General features: G+C 37.2%; 2 protein-coding genes across 4 annotated transcripts in view; one reads left to right on the forward strand and one right to left on the reverse strand.

Moving 5' to 3' along the window:
* Nucleotides 1–17,749, reverse strand: part of LOC137293901 (probable tubulin polyglutamylase ttll-15) — a 98,427-nt gene that overhangs the window by 36,602 nt on the left and 44,076 nt on the right. The window contains exon 1 of one of the 3 annotated variants that reach the window (XM_067824708.1): nt 10,561–10,628. The exons of 1 other annotated variant lie outside the window; for it this stretch is intronic. The gene's annotated coding sequence lies outside the window, so the exon portion shown is untranslated. Of the gene's footprint in view, nt 1–10,560; nt 10,629–17,749 lie in introns of those variants that run through there. One more of the 3 variants, XM_067824706.1, reaches the window with a different exon arrangement.
* LOC137293900 (uncharacterized) overlaps nt 5,955–17,749 on the forward strand; it is a 111,070-nt gene continuing 99,275 nt past the window's right edge. Inside the window, exon 1 of the mRNA XM_067824703.1 lies at nt 5,955–6,402. Within this exon, the coding sequence (XP_067680804.1) occupies nt 6,319–6,402 (84 nt within the window). The 5' untranslated portion in view covers nt 5,955–6,318. The remainder of the gene's footprint in view (nt 6,403–17,749) is intronic.

Raw genomic sequence — 17,749 nt, forward strand, 5'->3', positions numbered from 1 at the left:
TCAAAATTATCATTTCTTCTTGTTATTGTTTACATAAACACCCTCAGCAACACCACCCCACATACACTATCAAACCCAAACCATTCATAGCCATTACTCCAAGTGTTAGGATATAGGGCTAGCAGCGTTCCGGTTGACTGACAAGCCTTGAGATGATGTAACATGGACATATCTCAGTGTCGTCTGAAAACAAGACTGCCACTCGCGCTATACGTCACTGTCAGTGTAACTAAATAATGCAAGCACGTGGATACAACTAAATCGCACTTGTTTGTGTCTACCGAGGTGTATTGATAACACTCTGTTAGTTGCACTCAAACAGCCTGTATTGTGTGAGAGCTATTCCACAAATACAAGGCAAACCATTAACGGTTTATTTTTTGTTTGTTGTTTTACACCGCGGTCAGTATTCCAAGTATATGACGATGGTCTGAAACATATCCAGCTTGGACCATCCACTCCAGTGATTAATATCACGAGCATCGTTTAGGACATGGTACAACCATGTGCAATGACCAAGTCAGCAATCTAGACCTAAGGTTTCTTCTGATTCCATTACTCACTTCTTACGACTAAGGTTTCTAAAGACCGACTCTAACCCGTATATTTTTACGGGTTAATAATTACTATTGAACTTATAGGATGTACTAATTGGTGTCTTCCTTTTCTTTTGGTACAGACAATAAAACCGCGTTAACAAAAGTATATGAGGCACATGTAACTGCATGTACTGAAACGTGATCATTGAACTTGATAATTTACCATGACAAAGTAACGCAACGTCATGGTGTTGTCTCAAGCAGCAATATTCCAGCCGTCGGCGACATACACGTCATCGAATCTGAACCAAACAGTTCCGTGATTGACCTCATGGTTCATGCCACCCAGACTGTCAGCATAAATAAGTATGCAGCCAAAGTAACAGACTTCGACCAGATCCAAGCTGCATCGGTAGGATCGCACGGGAAACACTCCAATGATACCTCTTCTTTTTAATCACGGTGACAGATAACGGTCGTCGCACAGAAATTTAAAAAAATCTTAACCCGTTAGCCTGTCCTGTATTTCTCACACGGTAAATTCAATATATGCACCTGAACTTATCTTTCTTCTGGTATACTTCAGTAGTTAAACGTATTCTTACAACTACACACTAAACCACCTACCTGCAGCACAAACCCTGAACGTTATTGACACACAAAAAGACGTTAATGTGTGTTATGTGATCACGGTCCGTCATATATCAGGTCGTCTTGCACATCAATCATCCTCATACTCCGATGTGTCATCTGGATCATAACTTCTGGTCGTTCCATGATAGGGAACGTCATTGTTTTGTAGAGATCGTACCTGAAGAACTACGGCCTTATAACCGGGGGGCTATTGTGATTAACACGTGAGTCACCAGCAATCAGTGGTGTTTTATACACAGCAGTCCTGATCTGCTTCAAGAGGCGATCTAGGCACTTCGTCTTAAACCTATAATGTGTAGAAAATTCATGACACGACATACGTCTGTCGTAATTAAGTGTCTGTCGTAATTAAGCCTGTGTTAGGATACTGGGGTTGGGGGGTGGGGATGGGGGTGGGGGTGGGGGGTTAGGATAACCGTAGCGATACGAGATGAAGGTAGCTCGCATACTTTCAAACGGAGATACAAACACCTTAGCGCTAAGACCTCGTAGCTTATGAGTTCTAACTCTACACGGGGACAATCTGCAAGTAGTCTGTCAGTATAATCTCAAGTGACCGGCCATTGCTGTCTTCAAACACCAGTTCGTTATCACTCACATTGCTTCCTTTCCTCAATGAATAGCAAAACGAAAATATTTCTTCACTTATTGACAGCTGACGTAATTGTGAAACAAACAGCATATCGTTTATCGTTATATTTTGGAATGCATATGTCCCGTAGGATCTGTTCTGGGGGATAATCGAGGCTAACTACCCGCTGGAGAATATGTCCAGTTTTATTTCAGTCAAGACACCAAGGGGTAAAAGCTATGGAATATATGATGTCTAGAGATTGAGACTAAGGATAAAAGATGGTCGCTAAATGAACTCTCAATTAACGTGACTTTTCGAGACCTGGTGACTTATGGGACTGGCGTACATGTCAGTGTTTCTTTACCATTACACGTATTTACATTGTTAATACATGAATTATGGATATAGTGAATAAACGTGACTTTGCGATAATGCATGGAGAACAGATCTAAAGAAAAGGGGTCGTTATCACTGGAAGGGAACTTGGTTACAGTGAGTGTGGAATCTTTGTGATTTTTGCGACGGAAACTTTATCATATGTCACAAAGTCGATTTTAGCATCAACAAAGAAAGGGTAATGTACGAGGAATGGCATGTATACCTACCGAGTCAATATTATATGAGAGTTGAGTTCACATTTACCTTCACTGTGTTTCCAGTAGTAACAAGTAAATAAATGCTGGTCCGACGGTTAATGATAATCATGTGCAACCATTAATTGTCACGAAATTAATACTTTTTGATAACAAATCGGTATATTGTGACAAATAACCCCATAAAGAAGTGTAAAGATAATACAAAGTGTTCGGATTAGTGTTAATCACCTTTCATCATAAAGCATGTGCTGTCTTGTCTAACTCAAACTTGTCTCTTGTAATTATGATTTTGTAGGAATACACGTCATTTATCGTACCCGTATCGTTACATATGGCAATGCTTCCGTCGCAAAAATCAGCAAGACTTCACACTCACTGTAACCAACTTCCCTACCAGTGGTTATACAGATACGAGTAGGCAGCGCTTCACCGAGTTCCATTCAACTGTGTCGCCATGAAAACCATTCGAGCTAATCAAGGATCTGGCCGTTTGCATAGAGTCTTATGCCTACTGTGCCCGAGTTAGCGATTTATCAACAACCGTCACGAAACTTGATTCCCCAGTCCCGTCCGCTCTAGCGGTAAATGGTGTCACTTGAGGAAGCGTGAGTCAAAGGGTGCACGCACACTTAAAGAAATCATAATCAGCTGATCTCAACCACTAACTGGGTTCGAGGTATGGGAGTGGCGTTGATTCTACCCTTTGTCTAATATCACCTGATACACGTTACATACGTATATTTGTACCTGCTTTAACAATAATTCGAGAATCAATACTAAGTTTTCGGTTTTGTGCTTTTAAATTTCTATGTGTGACAAAAATACTGACACTGTATATTACTTTACAGAAGTTCTGGTTAGTGAATCTTGGCCTGTCTCGGAATTAATCCAGCTGACATCGGCATGTGAATAGTCGAGTCATACCACCATATATGTTAGTGACAGTGCATACCATGATGACATGGCAGTTTTTAGCGTCACAAGACCCTGTGATATATCCTGTAAACAATCGGGATAATAAAATTGTTGATTAGAAAGGGACAGTCCCAATATTTGGAGCTTGACATAACGCAGTCATCAGCGTTGCCATTTTCCCTGGAGAACTCAAGATCATCAAGCTATTGAGTTTATATTATTATTAGACAGGATTCATAACCACGCACGTCTTCAGACGAGTATAAGGATTTTTGCTTGGAGGTTTTGTTGTGTTTTTTGTAAAACACACATGTGCCTTTGAAGTTTGAGTAAAAATCATGCATTATATTTTTATATTAATATGCCTTTTCTGATTCCAGAAAACAGACACTGTGTCTGCAATACCTTGAATATTCGAGGATGTCTTGTCCCCCGCGTTGGCAACTGATTTTAACTACGGTTAAGAATTTACCGTGACAAACAATGTAAGAAATCCCCTGTGAATCAGCAAAACAGAACAAAGACAAGTTTAAAATATTCAAATCTTGTATTAAGGCAATGAGAACAAGTTATACAAAGTCACAAGTCAATATCACAATATCGATTTCAAATACAATGCAAATGCGACAAAATCTAAGGCAATGGGTCACAAAATATAATGTAGCAAACTCACCAAAATCTCAGTGTGAGAAAAACAGTATGTAACACGGCGAGCGGTCTGACAGCAAAAATACACAGAAAATACACACTCGTAACAATATCTTATCACAGACATACCTCTGATTTGAGTCTCGACAATCTGAACAGTCATGTGTTTATCTGTGAGTCCTCCGTGAATCTGTCTTCAAAGAACTGAACACTAGCGATGTGAAAGCCAGTACCATGGCTCTCCTGTAAGAATGTTAACCCTAAGATATTTTACAGGTGCTTCGGAACAAATTATCCGTTGAAGCGTACATACAATAACACATGTACTGCTGGACAAACGTACTTAATTCGGATTCATTTGAACGCGTAATAGCACAATGTTGTAAAAACAACAATTTAAGAGTAAACATAACTGGTTGTCAGTCGTGAACTGTTTTGAGGATTTAACAAACGTTTATACTTTACAGAGAACATCAAGATTCATTTAACTACAACTTCACTCAAGTACCTGATGCACTGATACAATTACCTAAATGGATAAATATGATCACATTTCTAGACAACAATGTTTCGGTTATTCATCACTTTGTTGGATTGTTTCCGGTTTTATTAATTTTAATTAATCATTTATAATTAATTATTAATTATTTATCTTCCGGGTCAGCTGTTTTGAAACAGAAATATACTAGTACTATTTCACCAAAAGATCGACTTATTATTTATAATACTGCACTCAGTGCATGTTACCTCGAAACATCATGTAGATACAATGCTAATTAAAAGTGAAATAAAAAAAAACATATTTTGTTTTCTGTATTAAAAGATATAGTAAATTATCACAATTTAGTTATTTGGGACAAAAAATACGTTTTCCATAGCTCATGTACGGCAAGAAACAGAGATCCATTTTCACAATGATTTTGTTCAACAACGCTGTTAAACAATGCTTTAAAATATCTTTCTGGACTGTAACTTGCTTTGGAAATCGCCGATATCATAGTCGTTGATCTATGGTTTAGACCATTTGTAAACTTCAAAACCTAAATGTAGAAACTAGGGTATACATGTATTAGCAACATTAAGGACTAGGAGCTGTGGAGCCTGCCCTACATCCATGTTAACAATAAGTAATACTGTGGACACCCCGGTAGACTAACGAATATATCATTTCTGAAGAAAACTATAAGTGGATCTAAATGTAACACCGCAGAGCGCGGAGATCCTAAACCAGAAGAGATCTAGACCTGCTTCATTCAGAGACTTCGCAGTGCAGAAAGGGCTAGGCAGAAAGGGATATAATATGGTTCAGGGACCGAGAGACAGCCTAGGAGACGATTAGGGGCATCAGAAGGTTAAGAATTGAATCTTGGTTCATTGTGTCTTCACAGCCGGACATCACCTTATAATATCAACCAGTCTAGTTCAGGAATTCCGTTTCCACATTTCTCATATAGATATAAGTGGTTTTCCAGTTGATAGCGAGCAAGCTTTCTAAATCATTTAAATCTCTACAACAGCGTAGAGTTTCTATCTATTGTATTTATTACACGAACCCACAATTCATAATAGTTTTAACAGATTTTTTTCATTTCTTTTCAAATATTTTTTGCACATGTGTTCACATATGTGTCATAGTTCACTCGGATGTGCATGTGTTCCTTGCCTGTAAAAACAAAGGCATGATAACAACAATTATTTCTAATAACATGTCTGTTCCACGCTCCAATTGTTCCAGTGAAAGAAACTGGTTTCGCGGGAGATAATCTCACTGTCGTTCACAGACAAAATCGATGGGTTAATTAGTTGTCAAATGCACTGGCCGATCCTTTGCAATACAGGCCTCGTCATGTCGAGCGTAAATGTCCCAACATAAACATACTCAAATCAAATTCCTTTCCAAAAAAACACCACACGCAGAACAATAATCAAGAAATTTAACACACACATAACGGTAAAAGTCTGTGATCAAGCGAAGCGGTGCTATTCATTGGGAGGATCTACGGTAGCAGTTTACGTTGTCGTCATGGCAGTGCCCCCGCTGTCACGTTGAACGATCATTCCCTACACAGATCACTCTGTGTTCCGTTGCATACTTCCCGGTGTTACAAAGAAGACATATATCACCGACTCGTGTCAATCATTCTGCTGCTTAGGACTCGAACAGGCTAGGTAGTATTAAACAGGTGTGATATGTACATGTTGCCTGTCATTCATCAAACTCACTACCAATAACACCTGGACCGGTGACAGTGTAATGGACCTGATAAGTACTTTATATCACAAGTCGTCAGCTTAATCTCATTTACCATGAGTTAACCATCGTTGGATATATGCTTATCTTGTGCTCAAAAAGGGATATTTCAAGTGGTGAAAGTTGGCAGAAGTTATCGTCATGCCTTACACCAAGAGACCCGTGGCTAGTAGAATCTTATCAAAGTATGAACAGGAGAGGGCGTATCGGCTTCACAGACAGAAGGTAAGTGTTGTAAGGCCTCTGTACACGTTGTGGACATTTGCAGCCATGCCGTGAAATACAAAGATATACGCATTAGGGGGCAAGGTGTGGATAAGGGGTAATTCCATAAATAAATACGTACATGCCTCACTGAACCTAATCTTGATTTAAGTGCAAGTAGTTCTGAGAGAGAGAGAGAGACAGAGAGAGACAGAGAGAGAGAGAGATCACATACTAATTCAAAACTACATTGGTATTTTGAAAAGAACAACACTAGATTTCAAGTTTATCTGACTCAGAAATGTTATCTGATTGCTGCTCTACACATAACAACGCAACTTAGTGACCCGTGACAGGCCTGGTTCCCATGGCAGTCTTGTAGCCATTCCTGGTAATGACTTGTACAGGGAGATAATGACCACTGGACATTCGGGATATATTTAATGACAAGTACAACATGAATTTTTCAAAAGAAAGGGGAATTCCTTGTTTCTTTTGTATACTCAGTGAGACGATTCATGTTTTGTATTTCAGTAGTCCAAAGGTAATTTTTTGTTCATGTAAGTGGAGGCCATATTTGAGTCTGAAATAGTGCTGAAAGTGGATAGAGGGAGTAGGGGTACTGGGGTCAAGATCATGGACCTGATTCCTGCCCTGATAAATGTCCAACAATGTATGGGAGTAGTACTCTGGACCTGAATCTACCCTAGATCTGAGTCCCCAGCTTAATCAGTGTCTACCTGGATGAGATGCCTTCCTGCCTACCAATGCAAATGACAATTTCAGGGTCACATACTCAGTGGATAAAAGAATTATCTAAAGCAATAACATAGTGTGGCCACTCATTTCTACATTCAGAATTTGTTAAGTTCATTTCAAGGTACTAATATCAAAGAACCATGTCTCGGAACAACATCCTCATGGCAGAGACGTGCACTATTGGAGTAAAATGTTTGATTTTAATGAGACAGCCATAATCAGCTGAGTAGTGTCAGTGAAGTCTTCTGTGTGTCTACAAAGTCTGTGGTGATTATCTGCCAATGATCTGTCACCACAGGTCAACAACGCATGAAGCACACCACAACACTCATATGCAAGGAGGCTATCGGTCGTTGCTTGACAATTACATATGACGTACAGTCAATAAGTACATATAACCTGTAAGGTACAAAAGACTGCATACATGAGTAATTATAACATTATGATCAAAATGACAGGATCCTGATAGTATATATGCTGGCATGTAGCTTTGTTATTGTTAAGTGACAAAAACATTAATTAAAATATTCTTCAGGGGAACAAACACTGCAACATCTGTAGTATCTGAGTGTAAGTAAATATACCTTAACATAAAAGAAGTGTTTGACACAAAGATGATAATGAGATGTTATGCAGTTGACATGAAAATGCTAGTATTTTATAATTTTATCTTACTGTGTTAACTAATATGTATCGTAAGTAAATGCATAATTTTGATAGAGGCACACTATTACATTTACGTTTTGAAGAGCCCCATTGTGATTGGAGCCTCAGAATGTACCCAGTGAAGAAGGGCTGCAGCTTCCTCTAGGACTAATGCATCACAAGGCACAACTGGGCAGAAGGAAAGTGGACAGAGAAATCTGATATCTTTTAGTGGAATTTTGAAATTGCTATATGTGACCAAGATCTTTTATAGATAAATCTTCTTTTTAATTCTTTGACACACAATGTTTTGGGGTCATTTCAGCCACCTGATGAAGGGGTCTGAAATGACCCCTGTACAGTTCACCTGATGAAGGGGTCTGAAATGACCCCTGTACAGTTCACCTGATGAAGGGGTTCGAAATGAACCCTGTACAGTTCACCTCAAGAAGGGGTCTGAAATGACCCAGAAACTTTGTGTGCCAAAGAATTAAAAAGAAGATTTATCCATAAAAGATCTTGGTCAAATTAAATCTGTTTCTTGATTTTTGTAACAGGATGAGGACCCTGGTTACATTTGCGATATAACTGCTTAATTGACACATTAAGGTAATCAACTTTTAAAAAGTAATATTTTATTCCAACTGTGGATTATAAAACAAAATTATTTGCTGGCAATCAATTGAGGTGTTTGATTATTAACTACTGCACCAGATTTACACATTACTAGACAGAAAGTGTGATCAATCACAGTATTAACAGGTAAGCTTGTAAATATACATTTACCTTATAGAAACAGATATCATTATTTGAATGAAATATGGAAAAGATAACCCTGCAGAGACTTCATAGCTAAAGAATACTTAAATACCTGCAGGGGATTAGGTGGTAGAGGTATGCTTACTGTTTTATAGAGACAATGCAGGGGTGACATAAGCTTACTCAAACAACCTATATGGAACCTACTTCACCATAGACAAGAGCCTATCCTGCAACAAACCAGAGATCATAGAACCCCCCCAATGCTTTATGGAAACAACCAAGGTTGAGTTGCTTTGGTACAAATATGAGTGAAAAATGTCAAATTCCCAGTGGCATAAGACTATCCTTTAATATCCAAATGAAGAATTTCCAGTTCTTATGAACCTGTCTATCTGCATTTCTTTACAGGTCTTAATTAATACCAGGCATCACACATCATACATATATCATCTTTGATGCAGTGAATAATACATAAACTAGTCACATATACATTTCATGTATTGTTAATTTGACTTCAGTAATTATGTCTACTTGTCTTACACACAAGGGACAGTGCATTAACACACACATTTGGGTCCCAAGATATAATGAATGCAAAACAGAAATTTTCAATACACACACTCAGTCACACACTCACTTGCAAACAATTATCTCTACATTAACAAATACATTTTAAAATGTGTATGTTGAGTAAAGATGTATAACAATTATCTCTGCATTAACAAATACATTTTAAAATGTGTATTTTGAGTAAAGATGTATAACAATTATCTCTACATTAACAAATACATTTTAAAATGTGTATGTTGAGTAAAGATGTATAACAATTATCTCTACATTAACAAATACATTTTAAAATGTGTATGTTGAGTAAAGATGTATAACAATTATCTCTACATTAACAAATACATTTTAAAATGTGTATGTTGAGTAAAGATGTATATATGTATGTAGCCATATGGTTACTCCTCGGAAAAAGAATAATAAAAGACAAGCACTGGTTAAGAGATAAGGAGCACCATTAAGAGGAATTAAACACAGAACAAATATGTTTGCCTTGGTTGACATCAAATCAATAAATATTCACATCATCGTCCAGTCCAGGATACTGAGATATTTAGATGGCATACAGATAAGAAACAACTAGCAGGCAATGCCGTTCTATTTTTTGTGACTCACCTTTATGTAAGGATCAGCTTTAAAGTACACTTTAGTAGGTTTTTATTTATGCACAGCCTTAAATATTTTTGCGTGTCCATCTTCATAGCATAAAGGTTAGGCAGTGTGTATAAACTGTTTTCATGCATTTACATGTCTACATGAGGTAATGTTTACCTCATCAAAGCAGTTTATTAACCTGTCTAGACATAACCCTTGTCTTAGTGAATGGTTTGTCTTACAGTGGAGTTCTGATTACCTCAGGCTAGGATTTTAACTCTGTGAAACTGTGTGGTCATACCTTACACCTTTTTCAATAGAATGTCTGTGAGATAAGTTTTACTACTTTTGACAGGAGTCTTGTCTAAGCTAATACTGATACATGATGAAACCAATATTCTATATTTATATTTTCTTAATATTTGAATACTAATGTATTGCTTGTATTGGTTACAACTAAATATGGATTTTGGTATGAATTATCATTTCATGATAGTCAAATGAAACACCATTCAGCTTTCTGACATGTCTAATTTTGTGTCCCCCATAAAACACAAACAAAACACTGAATACAAACAATTTCTTTCCAATATCAAATGATGCATACAGAATCAAAGCATCAGACATCTTTTATTAAGTCTTGAATAATTAAAAAATAATCATTTGCTGATTTTGAACTGATTGATCTACTCTTTTCACAAGCACAGGGAGAAAAGGAAAAGAAAATGTTTATAACAAAGCAACCTTGTGTTTGCCATGTGTAAAATGTTTTTCAACACAATAACTTGATTAGCATGGCACAACAGCAATATTATTGAACAGGATAAAAATCTGATGATGTTGAGTTTTTCATACCTGTCAAGATGGATGCCTCAGGAAACCAGAAGCAAGAGGCATCTTTCCATTGAGCATCTTCAGTGAACTAACAATGGAAATTAAACCGATGCAGCCTAAAGCAGAGATGTCCTCCCGTGGAAGATGTACATGACACATGACAAAATGTCACCCCTGCTCCATGTATATCATGACTGTCATGACACGTGTTTGATGTCGTAGAGTTGCCCTCTCCCCATTTGTCAAATACCCCACTTGTCTGTGGCCAGAGATATAACAGCTGATGTAATAAAGTTTCATAAGAGACATATAACGATTCAATGTAAATTGTAGCTAATGTATACATGTAGAAGAAGAGAATATCTCTGCTCTGTCCAGTTGCCTTCAGATCACAAATGCTATTATTCAGTTATCCAACAATCTAGTGCTGGTCACCCATGTGGCCAAATGTCTTAGTGTAATGATACTCTGCTGGTCAGACATATCATGAGAATGTAAGACGAATATGTCATCATTTTTATTCGAATAAGAAGTTGCCCAGAAATGTTATGTTATACAATAAAGAAGAAGTCGTCATCCATATACTTGTCATTTATATACATTCACCAACTTCTTTTTAATGCCTCTCAAGAATCTTGTCTCATGAGAATGTAATGTATATTAGATATACATTAAAAAAATGTTGATTGTGTTTCACAGAGTTTATATCCACATAAGTATGTTTCAAAAACATATTACATTATGCATATGCATCATTTAATAACCATTTTCTCTCTGTATTTAAGTAATGTTTAATCTTAAAACTGGGGTCATTCTACAGAAAATAGTAAAATGTTGTCACTGTCTCTATATGATTGAGGGAGTGAGTTTAGTTTTACGCCACACTCAGCAATATTCCAGCAGTCTGGTGGCAGTCTGTAAATAATCAAGTCTGGATTAGACAGTCCAGTGATCAACAGCATGAGCATCGATCTGCGCAAATGGGAACCAGTGACATGTGTCAACCAAGTCAGCGAGCCTGACCACCCAATTCTGTTAGTCAAATCTTATGACAAGCATAGTTGCTGTTTATTGCAAGCATGGGTTGCTGAAGGCCTATTCTGATTTGGACCTACATTGGTCTCTATCTGACAAATGGGACATGATCTTAAGAGTTCAGAGGTCAGGGAATATTGGTGTTTGTGTACAATGCCTTGTCCTAGCCACTGGTACCTTCATGCATGACTGCTTTTATTCAACACTGGGCTCACTGAGGTACCAGCTGGTCTGTAGACTTCTCTACTGTACATGTACAGTATACTAGTGTAGCTATCGGGTTCTGTGCTAGGTAGTGTTTTATGACTATGTAAATACCAGAGAATACCTCCACTTGAGTGTTAAACTACAGACATCAGGACGAGGGTTTGGTTGAGAGCTCATGGCATGATCAATCACTATCTGCTTACTTTGTGCTAGGGATTTCCTTTGTCCATTAATAAGTTATGTGTACACACACTTTACAGCTGTTGAAGGTTGTTGTTTTTTAATGCTGTACTGTTCTTCCATTCAGTTTGGCATCATGCATATCATACAAGATGAATAACGTATCTCCTAAATATGAATCTTTGTGTGTTAGAAGCAAGAACAAGGATCATTTGAATATAGGGGTCTGACAGGTGTACTGGTTGATTATAGGGGTCTTTCAGGACAGGTGTATTGGTTAAATATATGGATCCTCATCAGGTATACCATTTTAAAAGTGTATCATTTGAATATTCTGTTAAGGGCCTCTGACAGGTGTACTGGTTGATTATAGGGGTCTTTCAGGACAGGTGTATTGGTTAAATATACGGATCCTCATCAGGTATACCATTATAAAAGTGTATCATTTGAATATTCTGTTAAGGGCCTCTGACAGGTGTACTGGTTGATTATAGGGGTCTTTCAGGACAGGTGTATTGGTTAAATATACGGATCCTCATCAGGTATACCATTATAAAAGTGTATCATTTGAATATTCTGTTAAGGGCCTCTGACAGGTGTACTGGTTGATTATAGGGGTCTTTCAGGACAGGTGTATTGGTTAAATATACGGATCCTCATCAGGTATACCATTATAAAAGTGTATCATTTGAATATTCTGTTAAGGGCCTCTGACAGGTGTACTGGTTGATTATAGGGGTCTTTCAGGACAGGTGTATTGGTTAAATATATGGATCCTCATCAGGTATACCATTATAAAAGTGTATCATTTGAATATTCTGTTAAGGGCCTCTGACAGGTGTACTGGTTGATTATAGGGGTCTTTCAGGACAGGTGTATTGGTTAAATATACGGATCCTCATCAGGTATACCATTATAAAAGTGTATCATTTGAATATTCTGTTAAGGGCCTCTGACAGGTGTAGATGTATCATTTAAAAACTGCTTTTTCAAAGATGTTTCATTTAACCGGTTTATTTGTTGATCATAATCCTCTTCGTTAGAGGTATTTAAAGCATGGGACAGGTTCTTCCAGTGTTGTAATAAGCTGTTATTTGAAATTTTACCTGCAATGTACATGATTAAAAACATGTTACGCTATACAGCCTGTAATGAAATAGTTGAGAGGGCAATACAAGCACTGCAGGCAATGTTGGAGATGTCTTCCTGCACAGATGCAATGTGTACAGCCAGTTACTGGAGTCTTGTACTAGGAAATGCTATGATGTATCATGATGGTACTAAATTGCATAGATCTCTAATGCCATTATCAACCAGTACTTAACTGCACCATAATTTGGTAAATTATTATAATAGATGGGAAAGTAACTAATTTTTGGTGTAGGCTAACTGGCCCCTGGGCAACTGCCCCTTTGGACAACTGCCCTTCGGGGTATAATGGACCAATCCACTGCTTAGTGAGCAGAACAGGATGAGCCTGAAACAGGTTCATTACTGAAATGTAACGTCTTCTCCTCTAAAAATTGATTTTACTATCAATTACTATCGAGTATAAAAACAGGTTTGTCACTCAGAGGTTTGATTGTCTTTTTGATTGAAACATATTTTATTCATTCAAGAAAAGGGTTGGGTACATGTTTTCCAACTTAAAGAAGTCCCCTCCCATTCAAGGAAGTAATGAAAACCTTCTCACATCCACAGCCTTATTGGCATGATACAGCATTTTTTTCACATTTATTAAAAATAAATCACAATTAAGTGTACTGATCATATATCTTTATCTTGTGTTCAAAACATTTAACTTCCTTATTCCATATGAATAATGTTTAGGTTCACTATTTTCTTTCACATAGATATAAGATTTAAGTAATGCAACAGCAATTTCTAACAATTGTGGGAGTATTATTCCAGTGTCACTTTAAACTGCTGGTGGAATAAGGCAGTTAGGGGGAGGCAGTTAGGGGGAGGCAGTTAGGAGGAGTTAGGGGGAGGCAGTTAGGGGGAGGCAGTTAGGGGAGGCAGTTAGGGGGAGGCAGTTAGCCTGATACCTCATACCTTATTGTTACATTGATACACAGACATCTAACACTTCATACTGACTGCTTCAGTTACCAATGTATCAAGATATTGCTGAATCATGACATCCAATCATTTCTTGCCAAAAGTATTTAATACCCAACTAAGACAAACATTGCAGTTTTAACATTGTTTACTGTATCTTTTCTGAAACAACTGCAGCTGCAGCTGCAGCTGAAACGTATAATACAGCCTAAGGGACAATGCCTCATTGTTTCTGAATTATCTCTTTGTGAAACTTTTATCCAGTATGTTCTATCCTTACTGCCTCAAGGGATGGTAAAATAAAGTTTGTAAGCTATTATTTAATTTTCTCTTGACTAACCATCTCACCCAGTTCACCATCCATCCATTAATTAACTCTATCATCTTGACAGTTCAGGCACCAAAGATGGGTAACTCTAAATCTTTTATGACATAAGCGGGACAAAAAGTACATTCAATCTTTCTTTGTGAAAAATGGATGTAAAGAACTATTCTTTTTATTTTGTTGAAACAACAAGAACAGCTGATGCTACATGTTTTCAAAACAGGTCTACATAAAGATGTCACATTCTGTGGTGTTCCAGTAACTGTTTACGTCACACAAAAACCAAGGTAAAGTTTTACACATAAATTCCATTACCTTACAGACTTAGAGGTGGGGGTTAAAACAAGATTTATTACAGGGTAGGTTCAGTGTAGGATTAGATAAAGTGATATTAATTGTTATTGTCAACAGCCAGGGCAGTGTTACCCAGACAGCGATAGGAAGTTTCCTGATTATATTGATCACTGATTCTTCATGGTCTTGTCAGCTGTGATTACATCAATATTGGGGAGAATCTAGTGAAGTCTGTCTCACACTTCACATGACAAACTGAGCTGACATTGATTGATTGATACTGACGATGTTTCTTTAAGTCATCATAGTCACCAGGGTTACGTCACCGGGTATGCTTGTTAATAATACAGGGTTATTGTGTCTTCATGTCAGTGAGTCACTGATATTTTACAGCAAAACTGGTTACACTGTCTTTGTCCAAATCAAAATTAACTGTTTTGTAGGGACACATTTTTGGGTTGTTTACGATCCAATCAGTATGGTTAAATTGCTTGAAATGAATGAATAATTTAGGTGTTTGTTTGTTCTTGTGATGCACATTGATTGTATTATCGACGCTACAATCATTCATAGCCTGATCACTTGCAACCAGAATATCAATATGTCTGATCAATATTCACAAATAATTCATTTTTCCATTTGAAAATGAAAAAAACACCCAATAATAATTTTACTTTATAATTGCCTTCCATTCGACACTGGCATTGTGGTTAAAATACACCTGGGTCTCGTTCCAGAAAGCTGTTGAAATGTCATGGCTATCATAATTCTATATTGGAGTGAAACAAACAAAAAACATTAAGTGTTGGGGAGGACTGATGTCGGGATCAGTGTAGTGTAACAGAAGCTATTTTCATAATATTTGTATAGGTTTGGTTAAGTCCAAATTTCAGTTGCATACTTTTCTTTCACCCAGCAGTTTACTCAAAATAATAATGTGGTTATTTGCCTTGTAACTGGTCCAAGGCAACAGTTAATTTTTTTCAAATGCTTTTTCTGATCCTTTTCATTATTTATTTGAGATACGTCTGGTTTTGATGGTATGCTCTAAATACCACTGGTCATAATGAGACCAGTCAAAAGTTAAACCTACAGTGTTTTTAATTTACAGCCAGATTACCTGCTTTTGTTCCTCCACTAACTTGATTTATTGATCATGAGGTTTCAATTGTTCAGTTTAACAGTGTTAACTCTGTGGTAAGCTGAGCTTAAAATTGAAAACACAGTAGGCTTGGCACAATTCTACTATGTAAACTATAATACATGTTTTAACTGAGATTAGCAAATTGATTGTGAGGACAGTGTGTGAGTGTTTTTTCCACAGTTTTATAAGGTTGTTGATTTCACTTCAGGAATCACCAGTAATTCTTGAAACACTGTTTGTGAAGATTTCATCCTGTGCCACAGATCACTGTCATGATACGTAGTGCAGGATGTAATACAGAATCTGGGAATCTTCGTAGAAAACCCTTTCAGTTTCATGAAATCCTTTAAGTAAAATCTCTTCATTTCTATTGTTGATTTCTCCCCCAAATGTATTATTTTTATCACACATTAATGTTACAAATAGTGTATTCCTACATTGAAGAGAATGCTGACAATGGTTGAAGAAAAGATACTGTTATCTTTATTGCTGGTATCTTCTGTTGTCAGTTGGTTCTCAAATCGGTTGTTCTTTGTTCTGTGTTTATAATTTCAAGTCAGAAAAGGATCAGAGATTTGTCACTTCACAAGTAAAACATTTAATGAATGTAGGGCTTGATAGAATGTAACGTAACCTCAGACGCACCAAGTAACTGTACTTTGTGGGAATGTGAATGTTGATGATGCCACTTATTGTCACCATGAGATACGATGATAAATCATGTGTTTAGGAATCATTATGAAATAGTGATGATACAAAGTGTTTGTGAAAATCTGTAACATCCGTAAAAACAACATTTCTCCATGAAAACAAGAGTCTGCAGACATGATTTCGGCACCACATGACATTGTGTCAGGATAGGTGGTATGGTGGGATGTTGTGGTCTGATCCTGTGATGATGTAAACGTTGTCGAACTGTGTTGGGTGAATACAGCAAAGTCCTGGGATAGTCCAAGCAGTCATCACTGCAGTCTGAAACCTTTGGCGAAGATGGGTTACCCTTGTCCATCTGTCCTGTCTTGGCGTTGTTACATGTGAACGTCCAAAATGTGGCTGATTGATGATGTCATTTGTGTTCTAATAGTGTTTCACCTATGCAGAAATGGTGTGCAGCCACTTGTCGTTGAGACATTTCCCCACAGACCATCCCAATGGCCTCCTGATGTTGTGCGGATGTTAGTCTTGGCATGCTATGTATTTCAATAATTTCTTGAATGACTGCAAGGGCAGGGGTTGAGCTTTCTGAGTTTAAATCCTTATGCCTCTACAAAGGTTAAATAAATTTAGATTTTAAATTTTTGTATGCACAGTTTCTTTATGTGCCTAGAATAGCAGTTAAACTCAGTTTGCTTTCTCTTCTAGCAGGATTCACCATGACCGTAGCAAAATAGTGAAAGCAAATGTTAAAATGCCAGACACAAGCTTGTCATTCAAACATATTCATGACGGTCAGTGCTCAACATAAAAGTTTTGAAAAAGACAAATTTTGGTGCACCGAAGTGTGTTTCTTGTCACCTTTAACATGCTCATGAAAAATAAGGAGAACATGTGCAGTAAAATGGCTCACAAAACACACATTAAAACAGGTAGTGAAACATCCCATTTGAATAGGAAGTGCATAAGAAAAGGTATATCATAACAGTACACACAAGTATAAAGAAAATATGACACACACACACGAAAACACATGTACCCAGGAATGCAGTTTTATAGTTTATCATCCAAAACTGTGTCCCGCAGCAGATATCGCTAGGAGATACTGTTTTGACAATAGATTTTGTATAATGCCCTGATTATGCTATGACATCATGAACTTCACAACATCACAAATGCTATGACATTGCTGCACTGTAAGTGTGATGGTAGCACAGTGTTGAGAGATGTACATTATTCACTAAACAATTAATGAAGAATGATTTTTGATGGTAAATAGAATCTCACCCTCATGTCTACTGATATCATTT

This window comes from Haliotis asinina, chromosome 8 (assembly GCF_037392515.1).
Source record: "Haliotis asinina isolate JCU_RB_2024 chromosome 8, JCU_Hal_asi_v2, whole genome shotgun sequence".
NCBI classification, from domain to species: Eukaryota; Metazoa; Mollusca; class Gastropoda; order Lepetellida; family Haliotidae; genus Haliotis; species Haliotis asinina.